The following is a 24,222-nucleotide window of genomic DNA, read 5'->3' as shown; positions in this document are numbered from 1 at the left end:
AAAAAAAGATAAAGTTGTGTTAGAAGCAGTTCAGAGAAGGTTCACTCAACTCATTCCTGGGATGAAGGGTTTATCTTATGAAGAAAGCTTGAACAGGTTGGGGCTATGTCCGTTGGAGTTTAGAAGAATGAGAGATGATCTTATTGAAACATATAAGATCCTGAGGGGGCTTGACAGGGTGGATGTGGACCCGGAGGATGTTTCCTCTTGTTGGGGAGACTAGAACTAGGGGACAGTTTAAAAATAAGAGGCCTCCCTTTTAAGACGGAGATGAGGAGAATTTATTGCTCTCACATGGTTGTTAGTATGTGGAATTCTCTTCCCCAGAGAGCAGCGGAAGCTGGGTCATTGAATATATTCAAGGCTGAATTAGACAGATTTTTGATAGACAAGGGAGTCGAGGGTTATGGGCAGCAGACAGCAAGGTGGAGTTGAAACCACAACCAGACTAGCCATGATCATATTGAATGGTGGCGCAGGCTGGAAGAGCCTGCACCTAAGTCTTATGTTCATATGTACTCACTTACCTTACCCACCCTATCCCTTCACCCACTTAGTTTCTCTCCATAGCTTTTGAAAAAGCTTTGAGACATTTAAACTCTTAGGGCAGAATTCTTCGCTCGGTGTGTGGGCACGTGCCCAACCCACTCGAGCGTGAAATAGCATGTGATAATGTCGGACGAGCATCCCGACGTCATCGCGCACTCGCACGATATTTCAGTTGGCGGGCGCGTGTGAGAGTCTGAAGCACACCTGCTGAAAATTAAGAGGCCTATTAAGGCCATTAAAGTAGTAATTTGCTGAGATCTTTCGTTGCCTGTCCAATGTTACAGTTGGTGGGTGGGCGAATCGACCAGGCGGCCTTTGCATTTTCCAGGAAACCTCATCCACAGGCGGGATGAGGTTTCCGATATTAATTTTTTAAAAACGTTTGGACAGAATTTTCATCATCCGTATGTTCCGGTGACTGTTTCTGAGGCGTGGGCATTTTTTCCCGGTTTTTAAAATCTTTACTTTTTGCATTTAAATTCTTCAGCTCCCTGAGGCAGCTCTCTGCCTTCAGGGAGCTTTCATTCCGCACTGCCCTGCGCTGACTTCAGCACTTGCCTTCCTCCCGCCCCCACCCCGGCAGTGCTGAGCCTTTCAGCCTTTCAGCCGTTAATTGGCCAGCCAGCGTGAAATTGTGGTCGGGGGCAGATCGCGGTTGGGGGTCCATTCCTGGGCCCGCCGAACTAAAGACCCTGCCCTCATTTACCAGAATATGGCAGCTAGTGCCATAAAAAGGGGGCATGGTTTCTGCGCAGATTCTCTCCATTGCTCCCTCCAAGATTTCCTGCACTGACTGAGTTCTGCAGGATCCTCCATCGGAAGACTGCCCTGAAAAATCGGGGGAAGGCAAGTGCGTATTTTTTTTGTTCCAACCCTGAACAGAAGGTTTGTGTCAATGTTTCTAAGCTTATGCTATGATTAGAAGGGATTAAGCATTGAATAGGTAAGAATTGAATATTGAACCACTTACAGGCTATCCTTACTCCCTGCAAGGCCCCAATATATTTCATGAGGTGTGGTGCCCAAAAGAGAAAGTAGCACTCCAGGTGGAGTAGGACCAAGGCTCAGAAGTACTGAAGCATCACTCCTTTATATTCCAGCTCCTTTGAGATAGAAGCCAACACTCTATTAGCTTTTTCTAACCACTTTTTGTACTTGTGCCTTTTAGTAATTTGTCTACCTGGACACCTAAATTCCCTTGCTCCTCAACAGCTTTAAGTATCTCACTATTAAGAAAATGTTCCAATTTGTCTTTCTCAGATCCAAGGTGGATGACCTCACATTAAATTTCAGCTGCCTTGGTTTTGCCCACTTATTTAGTCCATGTCCTTTCACAACCTTTTGCTTCCGTCCACACAGTTTACTATGCCTCCTAACTTTTTCATCTGCAAATGTGGATATACAACCCCCCATTCTTTCATGCAAGTCGTTAATATACAAGGTGAAAAGCTGAGGCCACAGTACAGATCTCTGGGGAGCACCACTTGTCACATCCTGCTAATCAGGCTGAACCTTTTATCCCTACTCTCAGTCTCCTGCCTCCCAATCAATTACCAACCCATGTCACAAGGTTACCTACAGCTCTGTGTGCTTGCACTTTTTAGTAATTCCTTGTGAAGAACCTCGTCTAATGCCTCCTGGAAGTCCATATAAACAACGTCCATAGACACTCCCTGTCCATTATGCTAGTTATCCTCTCAAAAAAAACCATCTAGATTTGTTAGTCATGACTTGCCCTTCACAAATATGTGATGGTGGATCTGTCACATGGCACCAAAATCAGACTGGCAATGGAACGAAAAGCAACAGGAACCCCAGAAGCAGGAACACAACAGTGGAAAGCAACATTTGAAAAAACCCAACAAATTAAAAAATACATTCCCAGGAGTGGAATGTAATAAACCTAAGCACCAAAAGTGAGAATTAAAGAAAGTTAAGTAATTAAAAAATTAAACAAATATTGGGAGCAGGAGTTAAAAGAAAAATAACGTAAGTGAGAATTTTATCTTTGTTCTTCCCCCTCTAGCTCCATCTTGCCCATCCCTCTTCCAACCCACCAACCTCTTCTCTCTCCAGTTCACAAATTTCCAATCTGTTTCCTAGCATTAGCAATCATGCTGTCAGTTTTTATCAAGTGCTTGCATTATACTTGCAGTTGACTTATCTCTACCCCACTACAACTTCTCTTGTCAGCTGTACCCAACTCTCTCCTTTAATATTTCCCTCATTCTTTCCTTCTTTCCCACACGCCATTACATCCTCCTTATCAACCCCCACCTCCTCTTGCATCACCCAATTTCCCCTCTTCTCCCTGACCACAAAACATTTATTAAAAAAATAAAACCTTGTTCCCAGTGGTCTCTCCCTGGTGTGAGAAGAACCATTGTTATTTGTCCTTGAACTTTCTTTAATTCATTTGTAAAAACAAGCAAATGTATGTGTACAGTTAGAGGCAGGAGGGAAACATCCAAAATGCTGCAGATACATCCTGTGATATTGAGAACATTGCACACGCTTGCACTATGGGGCCTTCCTTCAGCCAGCAGAATTAGAGCTTTAGTGACAAAATCTCGAGTCCAAGCCCAACCTTTTTGAGAGGCTGACTGCAGAGCCACTCAAACAAACAAAACAATTTCTTACACTTGGTACTTAATCGTGCTATTGTGAAATATCTGGAGTTCTCTTTTCTTTTATTATAGTAAAGCTTTATTTTAAATTTCGGCTTGAGTGGGAGGGGGCAGGGAGTTCTAGGCTGCTGAGGGAGAAAACGACCAGGTTTTTTTGAGCCACTTGATTGGGTGGTTCCTCTTTTTTCCTAGAAACCTTCATCTGCAATTTAATTGTTTTTAGTCATATCATCAAGGAGAGATTTGTGCTGATCGTCAATCAATTTGCACATCAGCCAAGAGGAAGTTGCATATAGCAAACAATTGCCATTAGAAGACTATTTTCATACAAGAAGTGTGACTGAAGAAGGATCGTTCCACAGTTCAACACCTCTGTGATACAAGATGACACAAAAATCATTCTTTAGAATATTAAACAGATGGCTTCCCCTGAAAGAAATCACAATCTGCCCATGTCCCCTAGCTTGTAAGCTTGTTTTAATTGGTAGTATTCCTTCCTCTGAATTTGAAGGTGAAACAGAAGGTTGTAGGTTCAAGCTGCATACCAGAAGAGCAGTGAGATTTACTGCTGCCCAGGCAAACATTTCTACCTCAATCAATACCACCAAACACTGGCTATTCATCACACTGATATTTGTGGATTTGGTATGTAGTGTTGAGAAATTTAAAGTTACTTGTATATTAAGGGATTACTTAATGAAAAATTTTCAAGTATCATGGACTGGGTGAATTAGGACATATTTCTGATTAACCAAATATACCTCATGAAAGAAAGTGAGCTGTAAGTGACCGACACACTTCACAGGAGGAAGGGAAGTCTAGACAACGTTGCATGGAATTTTCCATTCCGGGACTAAGTCCCTTGGCAGGGGCGGGAACGGGGAGAATTTCCCACCACGGAGGCCGGTGGGAATTCGCGCTGTATCATGCCACACTGGCCTAATTAATTATGCAGTCAGGGGTTTCCTGACGTTTTGCGTGGCAGAGCGGGCTGGATGGCAAGCATCCCAGCATCATATCCGGGCGCCATATTTAAAAGGCGCCCGGACACCAATTTACCCACCGGTGAAGGAGAAGATCCACCTCACAGAAGATCCTGAAGCTGAAAGATCCACATTGTAGACGCTTCATCCACCCACTGCTGCACATGGTGTTCCAGCGTCGACGGTCACCAGAGGCCTCCATTTTCCCTTCCGATTTCCGTGAGCTGTCACAGGCCTTTTTGCAGGTAAGTCTGGCGTGTGCACAACATGTTGGTTGAGACGTGCTCTGGACTGGTGTGATATCCCACTGGCGGCGTGGACAATCAGACAGGGGCGCGACGATTCCGGTTGGACCTTCATCTGCATCCCATTAGCGAGATGCAAAACAGTTTTGCGCCAGCCTCTGATGGGAATGGTGACCCGCCATGATGGGCGGGAGCGCAAGTTCCCGTCGTCATTTTATATCAGCAAGAAACCGATTTTTCAGCTTCTGCCGCGTTGACACCTCCCCACCCACCATTAAACCTGCCGCGGGGTGCGGTGGGGGGAGGGGCAGGAATATTCCAACCATTGTCTTACTCTTACCACTGACTGTCATGATGCATTTTTGCCCACAACTGACTCTAAGACAATAAAACTTGACAGATATAATCCTTTATACTAATGTTTTGTGGGATTATGTTTTGCATCTCTGATCAGCAACTCAGAGGAATTTTGTCAATTTGGCAGCTTATTATCTGTCCGCCACCATGAACTGCTTCAAAGGACACAATGGGAACTTGTCAACGTATGAACTTCCTAAAATGTCCAAGGTGAGTCTGCATTAGCTTCATGCAGATATTCAAACCATCAATGACTCTGCCACACACATTCTCTCCTTTCATTGCTAATGTGTTCGAACTTTCAGCTCTTGTCCTTGGAAGGTTAAAGGTCAGAGGATTAATGCTGAGGCAACTGCAGGGAAGGAACCAATGTATGCACTGAGCAGGGTATTTAATAGGCACAACATTGTGTGTGGCAGAGCAGACTCCATGCTGTCGTGGGTTAAACACGGTACTTCAGAGTTGCGTACCTCAGTTACTCAGTTTTTGGAAAAGGTACCTAGCTTTATGTTGGAGGTGTTCTACACCTGATATTCTCAGCTGCACAATATCAGGAGTGGAAACTCTGGCTGAGCTTCCCTCTTTTTAGCTCAGTGATGATTGGTTCAATTGTGATCAGCTAACTCGCCATAGACCAAGAACTGAGCCAGTACCTTGTCTGCATGACTTCAAACGATAGGGAAATGTTTTTTTCCCACTGGCCATCAAGGGAGCTTCTATCGCAATTGTTAACCTCCAGTGCAGGTGCCATCATGCATCAATCACTGTCAATAATTGCCACAATACCTGCCACTGGCAAAAACATATTTGTGCTTCAAAGGGATTAATTTGACCTCTTTTGGAGCTAAATTAGGTTTTATGCAAGGTTCTATTGAGAAGCCCTGAAAACTGGACTTTTTCTTTTTTTTAAAAAAGGGACTTTCTGTAACTGTGGCTCAGTGGGTCGCACTCTTGCCTCTGAGTCAGAAGGCTGTGAATTCAAGCCCCATTCAGAAACTTGAGTGTAAAGTTAGGGCTAATGCAAGTGCAGCACTCCCGCAATGCTGCATTGTCGTAGGTGTCCCTTTCTGATGAGGTATTAAACTGAAGCTCCGTCTGCCCTCTCAGGAGGATGTAAACGATCGCCTAACACTATTTTACAGAAGAGTTCTCCCTGGTGTGTTAGCCAATGCCCATCCCTGAAATACTAAAGCGGATGATTAGGTCATTATCCCATTGCTGTTTGTGAGACCTTGCTCTGTGCTACATAACAGTGAAATACTTCATTGCCTGTCAAGTGCTTTGGGACGTCCTGAGGTTGTGAAAGGCAAATGCAAGCTCTTTCTTATAAATTAATTCATGAAGAATCGTTTCAGGCTAATTCTGGTACTTGACCCTATACAAAATGTTGTTTTTAAATAAATGTTAAAAATCATTGGCTAGAATCTGGACCCCATTCCTATTTCACCTAGCCACCCTTTCCTCTCCAATGTCCTAGCTCTTTGGCTAGTGTAGTCCCCTTTCAACTATTTGCCCAAGTCATTTTTTTATCCCCAGTAGTGAGGGCAGCATAAGAGCTGAGCTCAATCATGTCCACACACATGCATTTTCCAGCAGAGGTCATTGACTTGCATTCAAGGACAGGAACCTTGGTTGCTTTCAAGGGAGGGTGAGAATATTGGTAGTTCCCAACTATTGCCTCAGCTCAGATTCAGCTAACTAAGCACAGTTCAGGGCTTGAATCTGAGTGTATCATTATGTGCATAATAGCCTTACCCAAACTGCCAATGGTATGGATTGTCGAGTGATGCGGGTTAGAAGGCAATTGTTCACTTTCCTTTTAAAAGATGCGCATTGTACTTGCAAAGGTCAGGGGTCATAGACCACCAGATTGAAACTAGCTCCATGTCATCGAATTTAAATATAATCTTTCTTTCAAATGGAGAACTCTTCACTTGGTCGCTGACTCTGCATTGGGTGGAGCAGATCCTAGTGAAGTCCTGTTCTCTCTGTAATTTCAACACTTAAATCATTGAATGTAGGAAAATATGTAAATGTTTTTTTTTCTGTCAACTAATGCGGTCTAAATAAGTAATTCACACTTTCTCATTGCGTAAACTGTGCTCCCTCTCCAAAAATAGCAGCTTAAGGCATTTTCCAGAGTTCAGTGTGCTATAAATAGGGATCTATGCCCTAATAGTTATAATTACCTTGGTGTGAATTTGTGAAGCATGTTTGTTCGTGGCTTTCAAATTTAAAATAATCCAGTGAGGTGTGAAAGGGTTACTGAAAGCTGTCTGGAAAGACTGTATGTGTGTGTGTGTCTGAGAGAGAGAGAGAGAGGGGGAGTGTTTTACTAACACTTGCAGTGTTCAATAATTTCGCCTCCTGTAAACACGAGGTCGCACACAGACTCAGTCAGTTCCTCTCTGTCGGGCTGGGTAACAGCTTCTCCTGCACCAGAGACATGACTTCAGAAATGACACCTCTTCTGTGCGTGTGTTGTCTGCTCTTGGCAGCCCGGAGCTCAGCTTTTAACCTGGAGACAACCAACACGATCGCAAAGGAAGGAGAAAGAGGGAGTTTGTTTGGGTTTTCTGTGGCTTTACACAAACAGACCAGCCCGGAGGCACAGAGCTGGTGAGTTGGAAATATACTGAATCTGTCGATTCTCTCATCCAGGCCGGTGTCTCACGAAAAGGTGCGGGAAAGAGGAAAAGTGCAGATTGATCAACCATTGTCAATTTTATTACTGTTGGGGGCGGGGTGGGGGGAAGAGAGAATAATGACGTTCATCACATTAACGGAATATTTCTGAGTAACGCATTTGTCTTAATGTCAACTTTTTTCTTGTTTTTTTTTAAAAAATGTATCTCTTTGGGAGTATCCAAAAAAGGCAATGCCTGCACTTCTGGGCACGTCGATTCAAATATTGTATTCTTAACCCTTTCCTGTGACAGGTTGCAAGGTTTTTCGCGCTGGAATATTTAAACCAGAAACCCAATACTATCAGGAACTGAAATCTTTCTTAGCAGCTAGCTAAAAGCTACTGCGGATGCTGGAAATCCAAAACAAAAACAGAATTACCTGGAAAAACTGCTGAGTTTTTCCAGGTAATTCTGTTTTTGTTTTTAATCTTTCTTAGCATCCTTGCATGTCCACTTCTTAAAGTATGTAATATGTTATACTAACTAACGGTAGTGCTGGACGTGTAACAGCAACCAGAGAAAAGTGTTGCAAGGTGCAAGAAGGGGTTTCAACATGTTAGTGATTGCACTGCAACTGGAACGTTGGGTTCGGGCAAGCCAGCATTCAGAAGGTGAAGTATTCATTGCACTGGATGTTTGAATGCGTGAGACCTTTAGGACTGCTTTACGTGAACAAAGAATTGCTTTATGAAAAGTTACGAGGTCGGTGCAGTGATGGCTGGGCTTGTCTGGCCCATTGACTTCAACCTGCAGGAGCTGCGTTTGGCAGCTTTCAACCTGCCCATCCCATTCGTTTCTCATGCTTTATAAAATCTGTCCGGTCTTGGTGGGAACAGCTCATGAATTATTTAAGAGTGCTTGACAAATCTACTGCAGCTCAACAATTCCACGACTAACCGACAAAGCCAGGACTGACGACTTGCTCTAAACCTCGGGATACATGCAAACAAGGAGCAGGCCATTCAGCCCCTCGAGCCTGCACCGCCATTCAATAAGATCATGGCTGATCTGATATTAACCTGAAATCTGCATCCCACCTGCCGCCGATAACCTTTCACCCCCTTGTTTTTTCAAGAATCTATCCACCTCTGCCTTAAAAATATTCAAAGACCCTGCATCCATCACCTTTTCAGGACGCGTTCGAAAGACTCACGACCCCCTGAGAGAAAAAAATCTCCTCATCTCCATTTTAAATGTTTGTTTTTAAACAGTGACCCTTAGTTCTAGATTCTCCCACAAGAGGAAACATCCTCTCCACATCCACCCCGTCAAGTGCCCTCAGGATCTTAAAGGTTTCAATCAAGTCGCCTCTTACTCTTCTAAACTCCAGTGGATACAAGCCTAGTCTGTCCAACCTTTCCTCATAAGGCAACCCACCCATTCATGGTATTAGGATGATTGAGTTCAGATGTAGGCATGCAAACCATTTAGATTTACAATATTTATTGGCATGTAAATAACCAAATACTGCAGTCACTTAATATGGAAAATAAAACCCAAGTTGGCCATTTAAAGTTTAATTTAAAAAAAATTCAAAACTGCTGGACTTTATTATAACAACAACTTGCATTTATATCGCACCTTTAATGTGGTAAAACGTACCAAGGTGCTTCACAGGAACAACATCAAACAAAATTTGACACCGAGCCATGTAAGGAGATATTGGGGTAGGCAACCAGAAACTTAGTCAAGGAGGTAGGTTTGAAAGAATGGGGTGGGGGCGGGGATGGGAGAATTTGGAGGAATGCCAAGATCTTGGAGGGTTGTAGAGCTGAAGGAGATGAGAGATCGGGAGGGGCAAGAGCCATGGAGGGATTTGAAAGCAAGAATAAGAATTTTAAGATTGAGGCACTGTTGAACTGGGAGGCAATGTAGGTTAGTAAGCATCGAAGTGATAGTGAGTGGGACTTTGTACGGGTTAGGATACAGGCAGCAGGGGTTTGAATGAGCTGAAGTTTACAGAGGGTGCGAGAAAGGAGGTCAGACAGGAAAGCATTGGAATAGTTGAGACTAGGGGGCACAAAGGCAGGGTGAGTGTTTCAGCAGCAGATGAGCTGAGGTGAGGTGGGTGACGATACCGAAGTAGTGTTGGCAATGGAGAAGAAGGATGTAGGAAAACATCACAGGACCCTAATCTGATTTACAAGTTAACACTGAACCAAAGAAGGAGATGGGCAATTAAAACAAAAGCAGAAAATGCTGGGAAAAAACAGACAGAGTTAACGTTTCAAGTCCATATGACTCTTCTTCAGACTTGAAACGTTAACTCTGTTTTTCTCTTCATAGATGCTGTCAGACCTGTTGAGCTTTTCCAGCATTTTTCTGTTTTTGTTTCAGATTTCCAGCATCTGCAGTATTTTGCTTTTCTATGTGGGTAACTAAAAGTTCAGTTCAAAAGGTGGGGCTTTCAGTCAGCTTTTAAATGAGAGAGGGGCAAGGCCAGAGTTGGAGCAAAGCAGGGCTCTTTAATGGTTGTAGAGTTGGAGGATGTTACAAAGATGGAGAGGAACAAGGCCATACTGAGATTTGAACATGAGGAAGATAACTTAGTGGAGTGGGAACCAATGCAAGTCACTAAGCTCAGAGGTGATAGGCAGATGGAGTAGGATATGGGCAGCAATGAGTTGGATGAGCTCAAGCTTAAGGTGGATGGAAGAATGGAGTCCATCCAGGAGAGTATTGGAACAGTCAAGTCTGGAAGCTTATAGGAAGCAACCGGGGTGGTTTTAATAGGAACAGGAGGAGGCCACTCGGCCCTTCAAGCCTGTTCTGCCATTCAATAAGATCATCGTTGATCTGGATGCTCATGATGTGACCAATTAAAGGATGATGTTTTGTAGGCAGAGAGTTCAGTTGACATGAGAAATCTTGTGACTGACTATTAAGAAGTCTCTCAGAAACGAGCAGCAAAGCACAGATGATTAGATTTGTATTTATTGACTAACTAGCTCATCATTTCTGTTGATATATGTCTGTCTGTCATTTGCAGTCCCAGCTGGGTAGCTGGCACCGTCTTTAGGAAGTTACATACATTCTTAGGGATGTACAGGGGATCCAATGGAGTGTATCAATATGCAGGGGTCCCCCCATAAGCTTGAAAACTACAGACAGGAAGCTTTATCACCGCATTGAAGTCGAAAGAAAAATACTTAATTATTAATGCTGGATGGAATTAATGTTTGGGAAAATAGAGGGCTAGAAATTTGTCTCGAGTGGTGGCGCTAAACGGGCGGGATAGAATCGGCCGCCTGATATTCAGCAATGAAACTCAAGACGCTGAGTAGAACGGGTAGTAGATCTGATACCGCCCGTTTTATGCCAACGCCCGAGACGAATTTCAATCCCACAAACTACTAGTAGTAGTTTCAATACTTTTACAAGATGAATGGGTGGGGGTTGTGCGCGTTGAACGTTTCAGTTAGTCCAAGGAGAAAGGGCTACTCCGTTTGGCACACAAGAGTGTCGAGGCAGAAATGCGGTAAGGTAACGTAAATATTCGTAAATAATTAGCACACGCCCGGAACTGAGAGCACACATCTACTCCCAAACACTTCACTCGCCTGCTATGTGTGTTAATACTTAACTGGAAGGGGAGGTAATCATTAACTAGGGCAGCTCATGTAGAGAGGGGCTCGGGGTACCTCTGGTGTGGCTTCAAGCAGGAGTGGGAACCGGTTAACGTGCGGGGGCAATGTCAGAATTGCACAAGGCATTAACACAGGCACATAGCCCGTCAGCTCGAAAACGGCTGGTGACCCCTCGGTCCCATTAAATCTGGTAAATGAATGGGGGTGGTCTGACCTTTTTTGGTAATACTGCATCCATTCTGATAGCTGATGACCGAGCGGAGTTATTTGAAGGTTGTCTGTGTGCCTTATTTATTTTTGACTGACTCCAGGAACACGTGTCACTCACTTTATTAACTCCCGTTAGAAACAGGGCAAAAATATCCCGGGGACAGTTAGACGGCACGGTGTCCAGTTAGATATCATTTAAGAATGCAGGGTGTGCATTCTGAGTCATTTATCCATCTATAAATATTTAAAGGAAAGTTTCCTTATTTGCTCGATTCTCTGGTAACCTTATTTCCTTTCTTTGGTTGATATATTTTCGTTGCTGCTGCTTTCCCGTGTTGCTTTTTCCAAAATCCTCCTCCCTCTTCCCATTTTTACTTCCCGAAGGCGTGGCTTTGGTTGAAGAACAACTTCAAATGTGCCAGCAGTACCTCCGCCCAAACTGCCGTTCTCAGATAAGCACAGCTAGGCTATTCAGCCATGGGGGCAGCACAGCCCAACCCAGCCCTCGCCTGACACCCGCACATTAGTGATTTTTAAAAATATATTATTCATGGGCGAGGAGAAACCCTGCTTTCTGTTTTCTCCCCACCTCCTTCTGGCCTTTGGGCTCTGGGGTGAACTCTTGTGCCCTTCCCCCTCCCCCCTTTTCAAACTATCTCATTCCGTTTGTTTTGACATTCCTTTTGGCTGCCTTTGACCTTTTTTTGTTCTGTAAATTTATTCCCTGAATGCTATTTTGTTGCTATGTGCGACACTGTAGAAATGAAGTGGAGTTTCAATTCTATCCATCTGTCTCCCCACACTGAACAGTTCCCTTTTAAACATTTTTTTTTCAGAATGTAGAGATTATTTTCTTGGCTGGATTTTGACCCAACCAAAGGCCACATTTAGAGAAGAGCAATTTATCTTGGTGTATTCTGGAACTTTCCATACGGATCAGCTGGATTGATTATCCAGTTCCCTGGATCCTTCCCAATAGACATTCCCTTGGGATGTTGTGAGAAGGAGTAGCCAGTCTTTAATTCTCTCTCTTTATAAGACCGTGTTAGAAGGGCTACTTCAAACATCTGTGCCCAGATAATGTGACTGTCCCGGGGGCCCTGTTGAGAGACACCTCACTCGTCAGGGAATTAGTTAAGGAACAGATTGCAGGAACCACACTGTCAGATTCAGGGCTGTGAAAAGCGTGGTTTGTCGGCCGACGCATTCAATAACCAGTCAACTTTGCAAGAATTCGTTGTAACTCTTGATGGCTGCGTACATCGTGTGCTTGCCCCCATACTTTTCATATAAGTCATTTGCCTGGAGTGTCCCGGGAGTTGTAAAAGTTGTCAATTCTTTTTCGATGCTAATGGCTCCTCTTTGGCCTGATGAGGAATAACTGAAGCAGACCAGGCTGTTTGCAGTGGTGGTATCATGTGGTGAACCTGACTGGTTATGGTACAGAACCATGTGGACATTTGGGGGATGATGTTGTTGTGCTAGGCTGTTTTGCTTTGCGCACAAGCAAAAACACCATATGGTGCTATATGTTTGGTCACCAATGTATCCCCGTTAGTTGAATCCACTGTCTGGATTTGAACTTTTTTTCATTCGTTCTTTGATGTGAGCTTTGCTGGCAATTTATTGCCCATCTCTGCCTGCCTGGGGAAAGTGGTGGTGAGCTGCCTTCTTGAACCGCTGCAGTCCATGTGGTGTAGGTACACCCGCAGTGCTGTTAGGGAGGGAGTTCCAGGATTTGGACCCAGTGACAGTGAAGGAACGGCGATATATTTCCAATTCAGGATGGTGAGTGTCTTGGAGAGGAACTTCCAGGTGGTGGTGTTCCCATGTGTCTGCTGCCCTTGTCCTTCTAGGTGGTAGAGGTCAGGGGTTTGGAAGGTGCTGTGGCAAGTTACTTCATCACAGGATTACATAGGGTATACAGCACAGATGATTTGAACCAATGCCCCTTTTGAGCAGTCACATTTCAGAATATGAGCAGTCAAATTTCAGGTACCCCTGTCCCATCAACCTTCCAACTAATGCAAGGAAGCCCTGGACTTCTTTGACACTAAGATTGAGACCATCTGTTTGGCTACCTCAGATTCCCTTTCCTCTTGCTTGTGTCTTTCTACAGATTCACTCATAGCTCCCCTCATATCCTTTCCAAGTGCATCTTGTTTGCTGAGGAATAAACCATGTCCAGGACATCATCCCCAATATGGTGCTATAGAATCATTTACATCCACCTGACCAGGCAGACAAGTTCTCAGTTTAAAGGCAGCACATTCTCAGAAGTGTGATTGTGTTCAAGGCTTGGTAGTGGGCCATGGACCTAGTCTTCTGGGCAACTCTTAAATTGACAACTTTACCTTACCTGTGTGAGTGTATATTTATTCTTTCAAGGGCTGTGGGCATCACTGGCAGGGCCAGCATTTGTTGTCCATCCCTAATTGCCCCTGAACTGATGTTGCTAGGTCATTTTAGAGGGTGTTTAAAAGTCAACCACATGCTGTGGGCCTGGAATCACAAGTAGGCCTGACCAGGTAAGGATGGCAGATTTCCTTCCCAGTGAACCAGATGAGTTTTTATGACAATTGATGATAATTTCACGGTCACCACTGAGGGCTAGCTAGCTCTATATTCCAGATTTATTAATTGAATTCAAATTTCACTAACTGCCATGGTGGGATTTGAAGCCATGTTCCCAGAGCATTAGCCTGGGTCTCCTGGATTACTAGTCCAGTGACATTACCACTGCGCCACCATGCACATGCACGCAGACACACACTGGGGTTGGAAAAGAGCTATCTAGATTATCTTAACCCACAATGAGCAATTTATGCTGGCTAGGCAATAAAAAACTTTTACGTGGGAGTAATTGAGCAGTCCGTGGATTGCTTGGCAATTTTACCAGTTTATCAAGGCTACGAAGAATCAAGAGCCTGTCTGGAGTGGAATGGAAAACAAGACAGACGTGCCCTGAGCAGAATTAAATGCATTTACAAATTCTTGTGTATGGTGACACTTCATTGTCAAGCAACAAAAATCTGGCCCAATAACTGGGAAATGACTTCTGAGCTGTTGACCCAGTGAATACATTATGAGCACAAAGGTAATTCATTTAAAATTAAAAACAAAAAAATTACATCTGTCTTAGAAGCTGCTGAGCTGGTCATTTAGTTGTGTGTTGGAGCATGCCTGTCAATAGCAATTTCCAATTTCAGATGATTAGAGCGTGCTCTGAATTCTTAAAGGCACAGTGCAAGTTACAGGTCCCTGGAGTGTGTGATTTTCATTAAGTGAATGAAAGTCTTGGATGCCAAACTGATTTCTCTTGGACCCATGCAGTTTGCTCTTTCTGTATGCAGAGCTGAAAACCCATGCATTATTTCTTGTGGGAGCACTGGATTATGCATTGAAATGTGGAGTTTTGAATGAAACACTGGTAGGTGAAATTCTCCATGTCTGCATGGCAGTTAATGAGTTGTGCTATCTTAATCCAGTTGAGTTTCCAGTGGATGTGTTCCACAAGGCAGCATTACCGTTCCCCTCATGAATCATTTTTTTATTAAATGTAGCTTGGTCTTTGTCCAAGTCATTAATGTAGATTGTAAATAGCCGAGGCCCCAGAACTGATCCTTGTGGCACTCCGCTAGTCACAGCCTACCAACTTGCAAATGCCCTGTTGATCCCTCTCTGCTTCCTGTCCGTTAACTAATCCTCCATCCATGCTAATCTATTACCCCCAACTCCATGAGCCCTTAAATTGCGTATTAACCTTTTGTGGGGAACCTTATCAAATTTAGGCGGGAGAATCCAGAGCTTGGGACCTAGACAGCTGAAGGCACAGAGACACAAGCTGAAGACAATTTTGGGTCACATGGGCCTTCCAACCTTCACTGCTTCAGCTTACTCAGGCTAGGGGCACCGTTATTGGGTATCAGTGCCCTAGGGCATGGGAGAGCACAAGCAAACAGCTAAGGCTCAGAATAGCTGGAAAGTGCAAGCGTGTGGAAGGCAGGCGAGAGTGAGATTAGGTGGCATCCTTTAGCGCCTTTACAAAAGGAGGGCAGAAACCTGCAAGGGGGTAGGGGGTAGTTATCTTGTTCAGAAACATGCACAAGCATGGTCACCTGCTTGGCATCGGTGCCGAAAGCAAGTCAGCCTGAGGGCAATGCGTAAGCTCCTCTGTCCTACTCAGTTACTGAGGGGGGCAAGGCAGAACTGGATTTCAGGGGTCAATAATCATTAATAATTCCTTTCACAACAGTGTAATGGAGAAATTCCACCTGATCTGTCACACTGAGATATGAAGTACTGGGTGATCGTGTAGCTTACCTTGAGACTTCTGCAACACCAGACTATAGTTTACAACCAACCAGGCTAATCACTCACTCAACAAGGTGTTTGAAGATATATCCATTTCTATGTTGAAAGTAGTAAAAAGCCCAGTCATTTTGTGGAGAAGGGAAGTGAACCAGCAATAAGAAACCTCGACTGTCCCTATTATGTAACAGGTTGACAACATTGAGTATGGCAGTAGAAATTAGAGGTTTCGGCAAACTATCAATCTTTTTTAAGCCTTTCCAAAAAAAAAACCCGCCAAAATATTCACAGTACAATCTTTCAGATGGTAAAAGTTTGTAGGAAATGTCCAAATGTTTACCCCAGCCCTCCCAAAGGCACCAACTCTTACAAAAGCATATAGAATCCTGGGCTTTGTAAATATAAATATGCAACGTCACTAGTGTGCCTAGTGCACAAAGGCAAAGGAAGTTATGCTCAACCTTCACAAAAACACAAGTTAGCCCTCAGCTCGAGTATTGTCCCCAGTTCTGGGAACCACACTTTAGGAAGAACGGCGCGGTGTTGGAGAGGATGAAGCGGAGATTTACAAGAATGATACCAGGGACTTCAGTTACCTGGAGAGACTAGAGAAGCTAGGAGTGTTCTCCTTTTGCTCTGACTTTGTTAATGTACATGAGGCATATGCTACTGGCCTCTCTGCACCATCTTCCATTATGTGAGATAACACCACACATCACCCTTGTGGTGAGGCATCACACGCTGAAACCAATTGTTTCTTGGGATCACAGTGGGCCAAAACAACATCACTAGTCAGCACTTTCTTCACTTCCTCAAATGCCTTCTGACACTCCATAGACCACTCCCAAGCTACTCCATCTTTGAGCAGTTGATACAGTGGGCGAATGTGTTAGCTAAGTCAGGGATGAACTTAGAATAATATACAACAATCCCTATGAATGTTTTAAGTTCTTCTTTGTGCTCTGGCCTCTTTGCTTTCAAAGTTCCCTCTACCTTCTCTTGCATTGGGTGGATACCTTCACCACCTATTTGGTGATCCAGCTATGTTACACTTGACATCATGATGCAACACTTGTGCTTTTTAGCTTTGATGCCATACTCTTGAGGTCCATCTAGGACCCCGTTCAACCTTACAATGTGCTCTTTCTCTGTCTTACTGCTAATTAGAATGTCATCTAAGAAGCAGCACGCTCTTTTCATCCCACTTAGTACCCGATCCCTGATGTTCTGGAACACTGTGAGGGTAGTAGATACCCCAAATGGCAACCTGTCATACTGCTACAACTCTGTGTGTATGAATGGTGAGTAGTTCTTTGCTCTTGTCAGTTAATTCTAATTGAAAATATGCATTTGACGAATCTATCTTTCTTCACCTTCCCATTGGCTAAATTAGAAAACAAATCTTCACTGATAAGCAGTGGGTAAATATCATTCTCAATCACCTTATTTGCTGTTTGCTTAGAATCTCCACAAATCCAAGCAGACCCGTCTGCTTTTTTAACAATGACAATGGGTGTGGCCCATTCACTGCTCTTCACCTTCTTAATTGCCTCCGTTCTTTTTAATCTATCCAGCTGTTTACTTACTGCTTCTAACTGTACATAAGGCACTGGCCCAACCTTGCAAAATGTCAGCAATACATTGTTCGTTATTTTGATTTCAGCCTTGTGATGCCTAATTTTATCCTTTGATCCTCCTTGTTCAAAGACCACCTTGTGCTCTCTTAGCACTTTCTCAATGTCAGACATACTCTTACTGATAACCGTATCTTCTTAGTCTAATTCCTTTCCCATCAGGGAGACTTTGGGCAGAATTTTTCGCTCGGCGTGGATGATGGCAGGCGAGCGTCCCGACTTCATCGCACACTTGCGCGAGAATCAACAGCGCGCCTGCCGACAATTAAGGCCATTAATGTATTAATCAACTGTGATTTTTCGCTGCCCGTCCAATGTTACGGTTGGCGGGCGGGTGAATCGGCCAGGTGCCCTTTGCCTTTTTGAGGAAACCTCATCCAATGGCGGGATGAGGTTTCCGATATTAATTTTAAAAAAATGTTTGCACAGTTTCCATCTGGTATACATTCCGGTGACTGATTCTGATGCGTGGGCATTTTTTCCCAGTTTTTACAATCTTCATATTTGGCAGTTAAATTCTTCAGCTCCCTGAGGTAGCTCCCTGCCTTCAGGGGCCTTTCATTGCGTGCTCCCCCGCGCCCGTGCTGACTTCAACACTCGCCCTCCTCCCACCCCCACCCCGGCAGCGCTGAGCCTTTCAGCATGCCTTTCACGCTGGCTGCCCATTAATTGGCCCGCCAGTGTGAAATCGCGGTCGGGTGTCCGTTCCCCGGCAACTCCCAGGCCCGCCGATTGTGGGCGCCCGCCAACTAAAAATCCTGCCCTTTGTTCCTTCCAACTAATACCAATATGGTGCATCATCATATTCCACCCAAACACTAACTTGAACCTAACACCGGAATACTGTTACTGAAGTAACTACTGTACAGTTAAATTGTGATGAGTTAAACTCGGATGACACCAAATTCCGGTTATGTCGAAGTCATCAACCATTCCCGCCGGCAGAATAGCAAATCCTACAGAACGATGCCTATGGTAGGCTGAAGTTCTGCACTGGTAACTCTGGATTAGCCAACGTTTTGTCATATGACCACACCGACTAATCAGAGTGGAGTTAGACCAGCCAGCCTGCCTGTTTCCCTAGCCGATTCCAAAAAGGCCATGGAGATGCTCCAGGGTTTCGCACTGCAGCACAAAAACTCCAGAAACGTGTTTGACTGCATTGACGACATGGTGGACTGTGTTATGCATGTCCGAAGACGGCACACTAAGCAGAGAAAGATTACGGAGTCTTTCCAGAGCTAACTCCCGACATTTTTCAATGCAAAGCTCTGGCCTTTTACTAGGTCAGGCCATTGTAAGGTGTGAACAAATTTAATAGAAACTTTATAACACATTTACTGCTTTATTGTTTTAATTTGACAGTTGAATTTGTTGCTTTTGACATAGACCGCGGTTGTAGGCATATTGGGTCACATAGAGGCGCATTCATGTGGGAATGGGGCCTCCTCAGCTATCATGAAGCTCCGCTTAACACAAATTTGTGAGCGGATCTGCTGGGGTTCAACTCGTTGGGGTTTTATTGTAATCACTTTCATTTTGCATAAGGCTGTGTGACTTAGGGACTTCTTGTACTCTCCTGAGAAAACAGACATGGCTGCAGCTGTATCAGCGATGGAAGTAAGCTGTGAATCTTCTACTTTCATTTCTACTGTGGGAGCTGGAATTATACCTTCAGCCCTATTAACCTCATCTTCTATGTGCTGTTTTTTGACTGAGTACAACTCTTGACTCCCCTGCTCGATAACATCAATTTCTATTTCTAAATTGATCATATGCGCATTTAAGGACTTCCAGGCTCCTGAACTAGCTCTAGACCTACCTTGACCTCGTGACCTGAAGCTTGACCGTGACCTGGAGCGTTACTGTTCCTCTATGCATGCCGTCTGGATAGGACCGGCTTTTTGACAGGCACAGCACTTTGACTGGAAGTGGGGGCATTTAGATGGTTGGTGGCTACCATGGCAACGGTAACTTCTGACTGGAGACCGTGGACTTGGCTGCTATGGCTTGGATCCCATTGAAATCTGATGGAAAAGAACTCCCTTGCAATTGGTAACTATCTCTTTCTGCCATTTCCATGGCCATTGCCTCATCTCAGGCTCCTTCCATATCAGCTTATTTTCTTTACTCAAAAGCTTAGCCTGGAATTTATTGTCCTTTAGGCCCTGTACGAAAGTGTCTCGAATATTGATTTCTAAGTATGCATACCCACAGTGGCGTGAGAGTTTCTTTAACTCAAGAATGTAATCTGCTACAGTCTTACTTGGTAACTGTTTTCCTTGCTGGAATGCAGCTTTTAGTAATGCGGTAATAGGAGTCCAGAAACTAATTTATTTGTCGTACTGGGATTTGTCAGGCATCACTGGTTAGACACTACATCAACAAGATGTGAACATGACGTGCACACGGAAGAATCTTTCAAAATATTCAAAACATCCTCAAATTTAACTTTAGGAGTTCCAAAGGGCATGTCACAATGTTCTCTGGCCCTTAATTATTCAAATGAAATGTTGTTAAAATGCTCCCTTGCCACAGTCTTCCTGTGGTGTTTTGGACTGGAAATAACTTGCATGGACACTACTTAATCAGCCATGTTGTCCCACACTTTATTCACCACTCCCAAAAGAGAGGGCAATATGAGCAGCTCTTACAATATACTACAAGGTGCTTGACAGGCTAGTCATTGAAAAGGTTTTTTTCCCCTGGCTGGGGAATCTAGAACACGGGGGCACAGTCTCAGGATAAGGGGCCGATCATTTAGGACTGAGATGAGGAGAAATTACTTCACTCAAAGGGTTGTGAATCTTTGCAATTCCCTACCCCAGAGGGTTGTGGATGCTCCATCATTGGATATATTTAAGGCTGGGATAGGTAGGTTTTTTCCCGAGGAATAAAGCGATATGTGGAGTGGGCAGGAAAGTAGAGCCAAGGCATACGTTCATACACACCACTCCGACCCAAGTATAACATTTCCCAACCTTTTGCCTTGACAATGCTTGGCTTTGAATATTGTCACTGATACCATTCAAGTATGGTAAATTCTGTTTGTTAGTCTGCATCATAGTTTTAATGAAAGGTTAATTTTAAAAAAGTTGCATTTACATGAGGCCTTTTGTCGTAGTCCCAAAGTTTTCATACAGGGGGCTGGATTCTACATGGGGGGCGGGGGGCATATTACTGCACCCCTCCCCCTTGTTGGAAAAGTCCGTTGCGAATCAGCAGACTTTAAAAATTGGTGTCCCCCAGCGATAACACACTGCCGATGGCCTTAATGAGCTCAGTGTGGAACTTGTGGCCCCTCAGTGGGAGGAAGCCTCGCCCTCGAGAGCTGCCGGCCAATCCTGATTGGCTGGCAGCTCTAGCAGTCTCAGCTGTGCCAGAACTCAGTAGTGGGCACTGCTGGGGCTACAAGCAGGCCCTGGGAAGAAGACAGCAATGGATCCTGGATGCCCCGGACTCAGTAAAGTCCAGGGTTTTTGGACAGGGAGGGATCGGGCACCCTAAGGGAGGGGGGGTGTTGGGGATTGTTGGGGGCGGGTGTGAGGGGTAGGTTTTGGAGGCCAGGTGGGGAGCCACAGAGCAGGGGTATCATCCTGGGCGGGGGTGGGTGGAGATAGAGTGCCCCCGATGCACACAGGGTACCTCCCAAAGGATGCTGCCCTCCTTCCTTCCTGCTTTTCCCTTCAGATGGTAAAAAAGCAGACTCTGCTCCATTTTTTTGCTGCCTACCCACGCATTATGGCATGGGCAGCGTAATATTTGGGTCAATTGGTTTGTTAACTGAATTGCCCGTTAATGATTTGTTTCAAAATGGCTGGCGGGCTGCGGATTTCGGCTTGCTGTATTATGGGAAATCGGCGTGTTGACCTTTGGGTCACGACCTGACATCATCACACTGGATTTTACGTGTGTGCGGGACAGCGGCATCCCCAATTTGCAAACGTAAAATCCAGCCCAATGAGTGTATTTTTGAAGTGCGATTTCTTTCTGCGTTGCCAGATAGGAAAATATGGCAGCCGCTCTGTATCAGCAAGGTGCCACAAACCGTGAAGATTGACCAGTTACTCCAGTAAAGTCCTATTGATGCAGTAGGTGGTAATAATTGCCTTGGAGGCATGTATTTCCCTGAGCTTTCTTCTCCAACCTCTTCAACAGGCCCCACACACAGCTGTCAACATTCAGGCGAACTTTGGCACTGGAATTTGGTCCAAAAGACCAAGGCTGATCCCAAACCAATTAAATGCCTGGAGCCGTGTTTAGTTTTAGGAGTGACATGCATTAAAATAGGTTCAGTGAAACTTCGAGGCCAAAATGAGTGGAACTCAGTAGGTCTGCCGCACATCTTTTTGTGCTTTGAGACTGCAGCTGGACAGCCTTCTGCTTGGCCACCGCCAATGCCACTGTTGTTCAGCTGTCAGCAAACGAGTGTGGTAAGGCCAAAATTTCCCTTTAGATTCTTTCCCTTCTCTGTCCCGCCTCTTGAAGGGGGTGCCTCCCATTTGCGTGGTGCTTCCCTACAGCACTGCAGCTGACACCAGGTCAGTGTAATAAGGGACGTGTACCTGCATCTCACCACTGTGGCACCACACTTGGCACTTAGGTATGAACCACCTCTGTATCACCACCTCAATTCACTAATAGTTGAACATTTTCACATGCTTGAATAGTTTATGGGTCTCTCCCTCTTTCACAAAACCCAATGAGATACTCAGATTTTAAGTCACTGTTATGCATTTAGAGAATGTAAAAACAGCTATGGGAGCGCAATCAATGTGATTTTTGCTATTTCACAGTAATTGGATGTATTGAGTGTCAAGTCTGTTGACACCGTATGTCTCTCTCAACTTTAACTATTTCACCACCATTCATGCAGTAAGCATGTTGCCAATCCTTTCCTTCCTCTTTTTGGTACTTCACACCTGCCTGTATTAAAATTTCACCTGCCATTATCCTTCCTACTTGTGTATTTTGTCAAACTTATCATTTAGAAGCTGCTTCTTCAGATGGTACTGCCCCTCTTCATTTGGTGAAATTGAACCTCACCTCTCCCTATCCCTGTAACCTCCTCCAGCCCTCTAAGAACTCTTGTGTTCCTCCAATTTTGGCCTCTTGCACATCCTCCAGTTCCTTTGTTCCACTATTAGCGGCCATGCCTTCAACCATATCATCACTAAGGCCTGAATTTTTAGGGTGGCTGGGGCTCGGCCCTCACCATCGGAGGAGTCAGCGAGGAACACATCCTCAACCGACTCCAGCAGCCATGATACTATTTTACGCTCTAACAAGTGTTGTTTGGCATATGGCAGGACTTCCGCCCTAACTCAGGAGGAAGTCCCGCCTTGGAGAGCCGCTGGCCAATCAGATTGGCCGGTAGCTCTCCAGTCCCTCCAGGCACAGCGCTGCAGTGACCGGAAGAGGCACTGCAGGGAGCTGCCTGGAACGAAGTCCCGGAACCTGGAGGACAGGTTAGTGGCAGGGGTCCCAGAGCGGGGAGGGTAGGCAACTTCTGGGGGTGATCGGGGTCTTGGGGGATAGGCCGGTGAGGGGGGCAGGTGGGTGGGGGGGAAGGAGGGCTGGAGGTCACCTGTCAGAAGGGCCTTCTGATGGAGGCAACCCTTCCCACCCAAGATCGAACTCAGTTTATTTCCGGCCTTTCCTCCTTCCGCCCTCCCCCGCCCCCCAGCCTAAAAATTGAGGCTGGGCAAGAAAAGGCCCTAAAGTGGCCGTTAAGTGGCCACTTAAGGGCCTTAAATGGGGCAACGGCAGGCTTCCTGTCAGAGGCCCTGCCTTCAGCCATCTCGTCACGAAGGCCTGAGGTCTGAGGTCAGGCGGGCGGGAACCCGTAGGGAACCCCGCCCATGCAATGTTACACAACCGTTCCCCTACCCACTCCCCTCCCTGCCCCCACGCTGGCCTAAGTTCTGGCATTCCTTCCCTAAACCTCGCCATTTCTCCACCACTCTCCTCATTTAAGATGCCCCTTAAAGCCTACTTTTTAGACAAAGCTTTTGTCACCAGTCCTGATATCGTCTTATGCGGCTTAGTGTTTTTTTTGTTTCATTTCACTCCTGTGATGCTTTGGAGATTTAATTATGTTAAGAGTGTTACATATAAATGCAAGCTTCCTATTCTTCTTCCTCCCCACCCCTCCTGCCCATTGGTTTGTAAAACTTTGAATGTAGGTGTAGTACTTTATTTCATAAGGAATTTGTTTTCTTAATATGGCTGTATCTTATCAGTTTGACATCTGCCAGTTAACACTAGTGTGCTATGTATACCTACAGATATTACCGGGCAGCTTCTTTGCATTGTATTAATTATTTTTCTCCTTGATAGATGATTCCTTTGTAAACATGGAGCTGTTTGGTGGCCATCATTATTCCACATCCTCATATAAATATGCCTGAGGGCAATGGACAAGCATTTGTCATTTGTGCAACCACAGGGAAGTTGCAATGCATCTTCAGTATTCTAAGCAAATGCATCTACAAATAAAGCTGCATGATTCTCATTCTTGAATGCATTCAGATTGGATTTACTTTCCTTTACATTGCTCCATTCTCTTGAGTCCACCCTGCCTTACTGACCTGTTTGGAGGTAGCAATGAAGTGATAGATTCTCACTTTATTTCACTTTGCAGTGTTATTGGCTACCACTTGTGGGATTATTACCACACCCATGAATCAGTGCTGGCAAGAGAAATTGGGAAAATGACTGAATGGGGAGGGGGGAATTAATCATCTATCTATTTGCTCCTTCCCTCTACTGGCTTCATTGTGTCCGCCATGGCTCAGCTGATGGAATTCTTGTCTCTGAGTCATGAGGCTCTGGGTTCACTCCAGAGCTTGAGCACAAAATTCAAGGCTGATACTTGGTGCAGTCTTGAGGGAGTGCTGCACTGTCGGAGGTGCCGCCTTTTGGATGAGACGTTAAACCATCTGCCTGCTCGGGTGGATGTAAAAGATCCCGGGGCACTATTTTGAAGGAGAGCTGGGGAGTTCTCCCCTGACGTCCTGGCCAATGTTTATC

General features: G+C 44.9%; 1 protein-coding gene across 2 annotated transcripts in view; it reads left to right on the top strand.

Annotated features, from left to right (window-relative positions):
- Positions 1–7,123: 7,123 nt before the first annotated feature.
- The window catches only part of LOC144672753 (integrin alpha-7-like), a 192,867-nt gene continuing 175,768 nt past the window's right edge, over positions 7,124–24,222 (top strand). For both annotated transcript variants that reach the window (XM_078534718.1, XM_078534717.1), the window contains exon 1: positions 7,124–7,380. In XM_078534718.1, coding sequence (XP_078390844.1) covers positions 7,208–7,380 — 173 coding nt within the window. In that variant the 5' untranslated portion in view covers positions 7,124–7,207. The remainder of the gene's footprint in view (positions 7,381–24,222) is intronic.

This window comes from Cetorhinus maximus, chromosome X (assembly GCF_964194155.1).
Source record: "Cetorhinus maximus chromosome X, sCetMax3.hap1.1, whole genome shotgun sequence".
Classification (NCBI taxonomy): Eukaryota; Metazoa; Chordata; class Chondrichthyes; order Lamniformes; family Cetorhinidae; genus Cetorhinus; species Cetorhinus maximus.
Note: the sequence above shows the minus strand (reverse complement) of the source record. Positions and strands in the feature narration are given on the sequence as shown.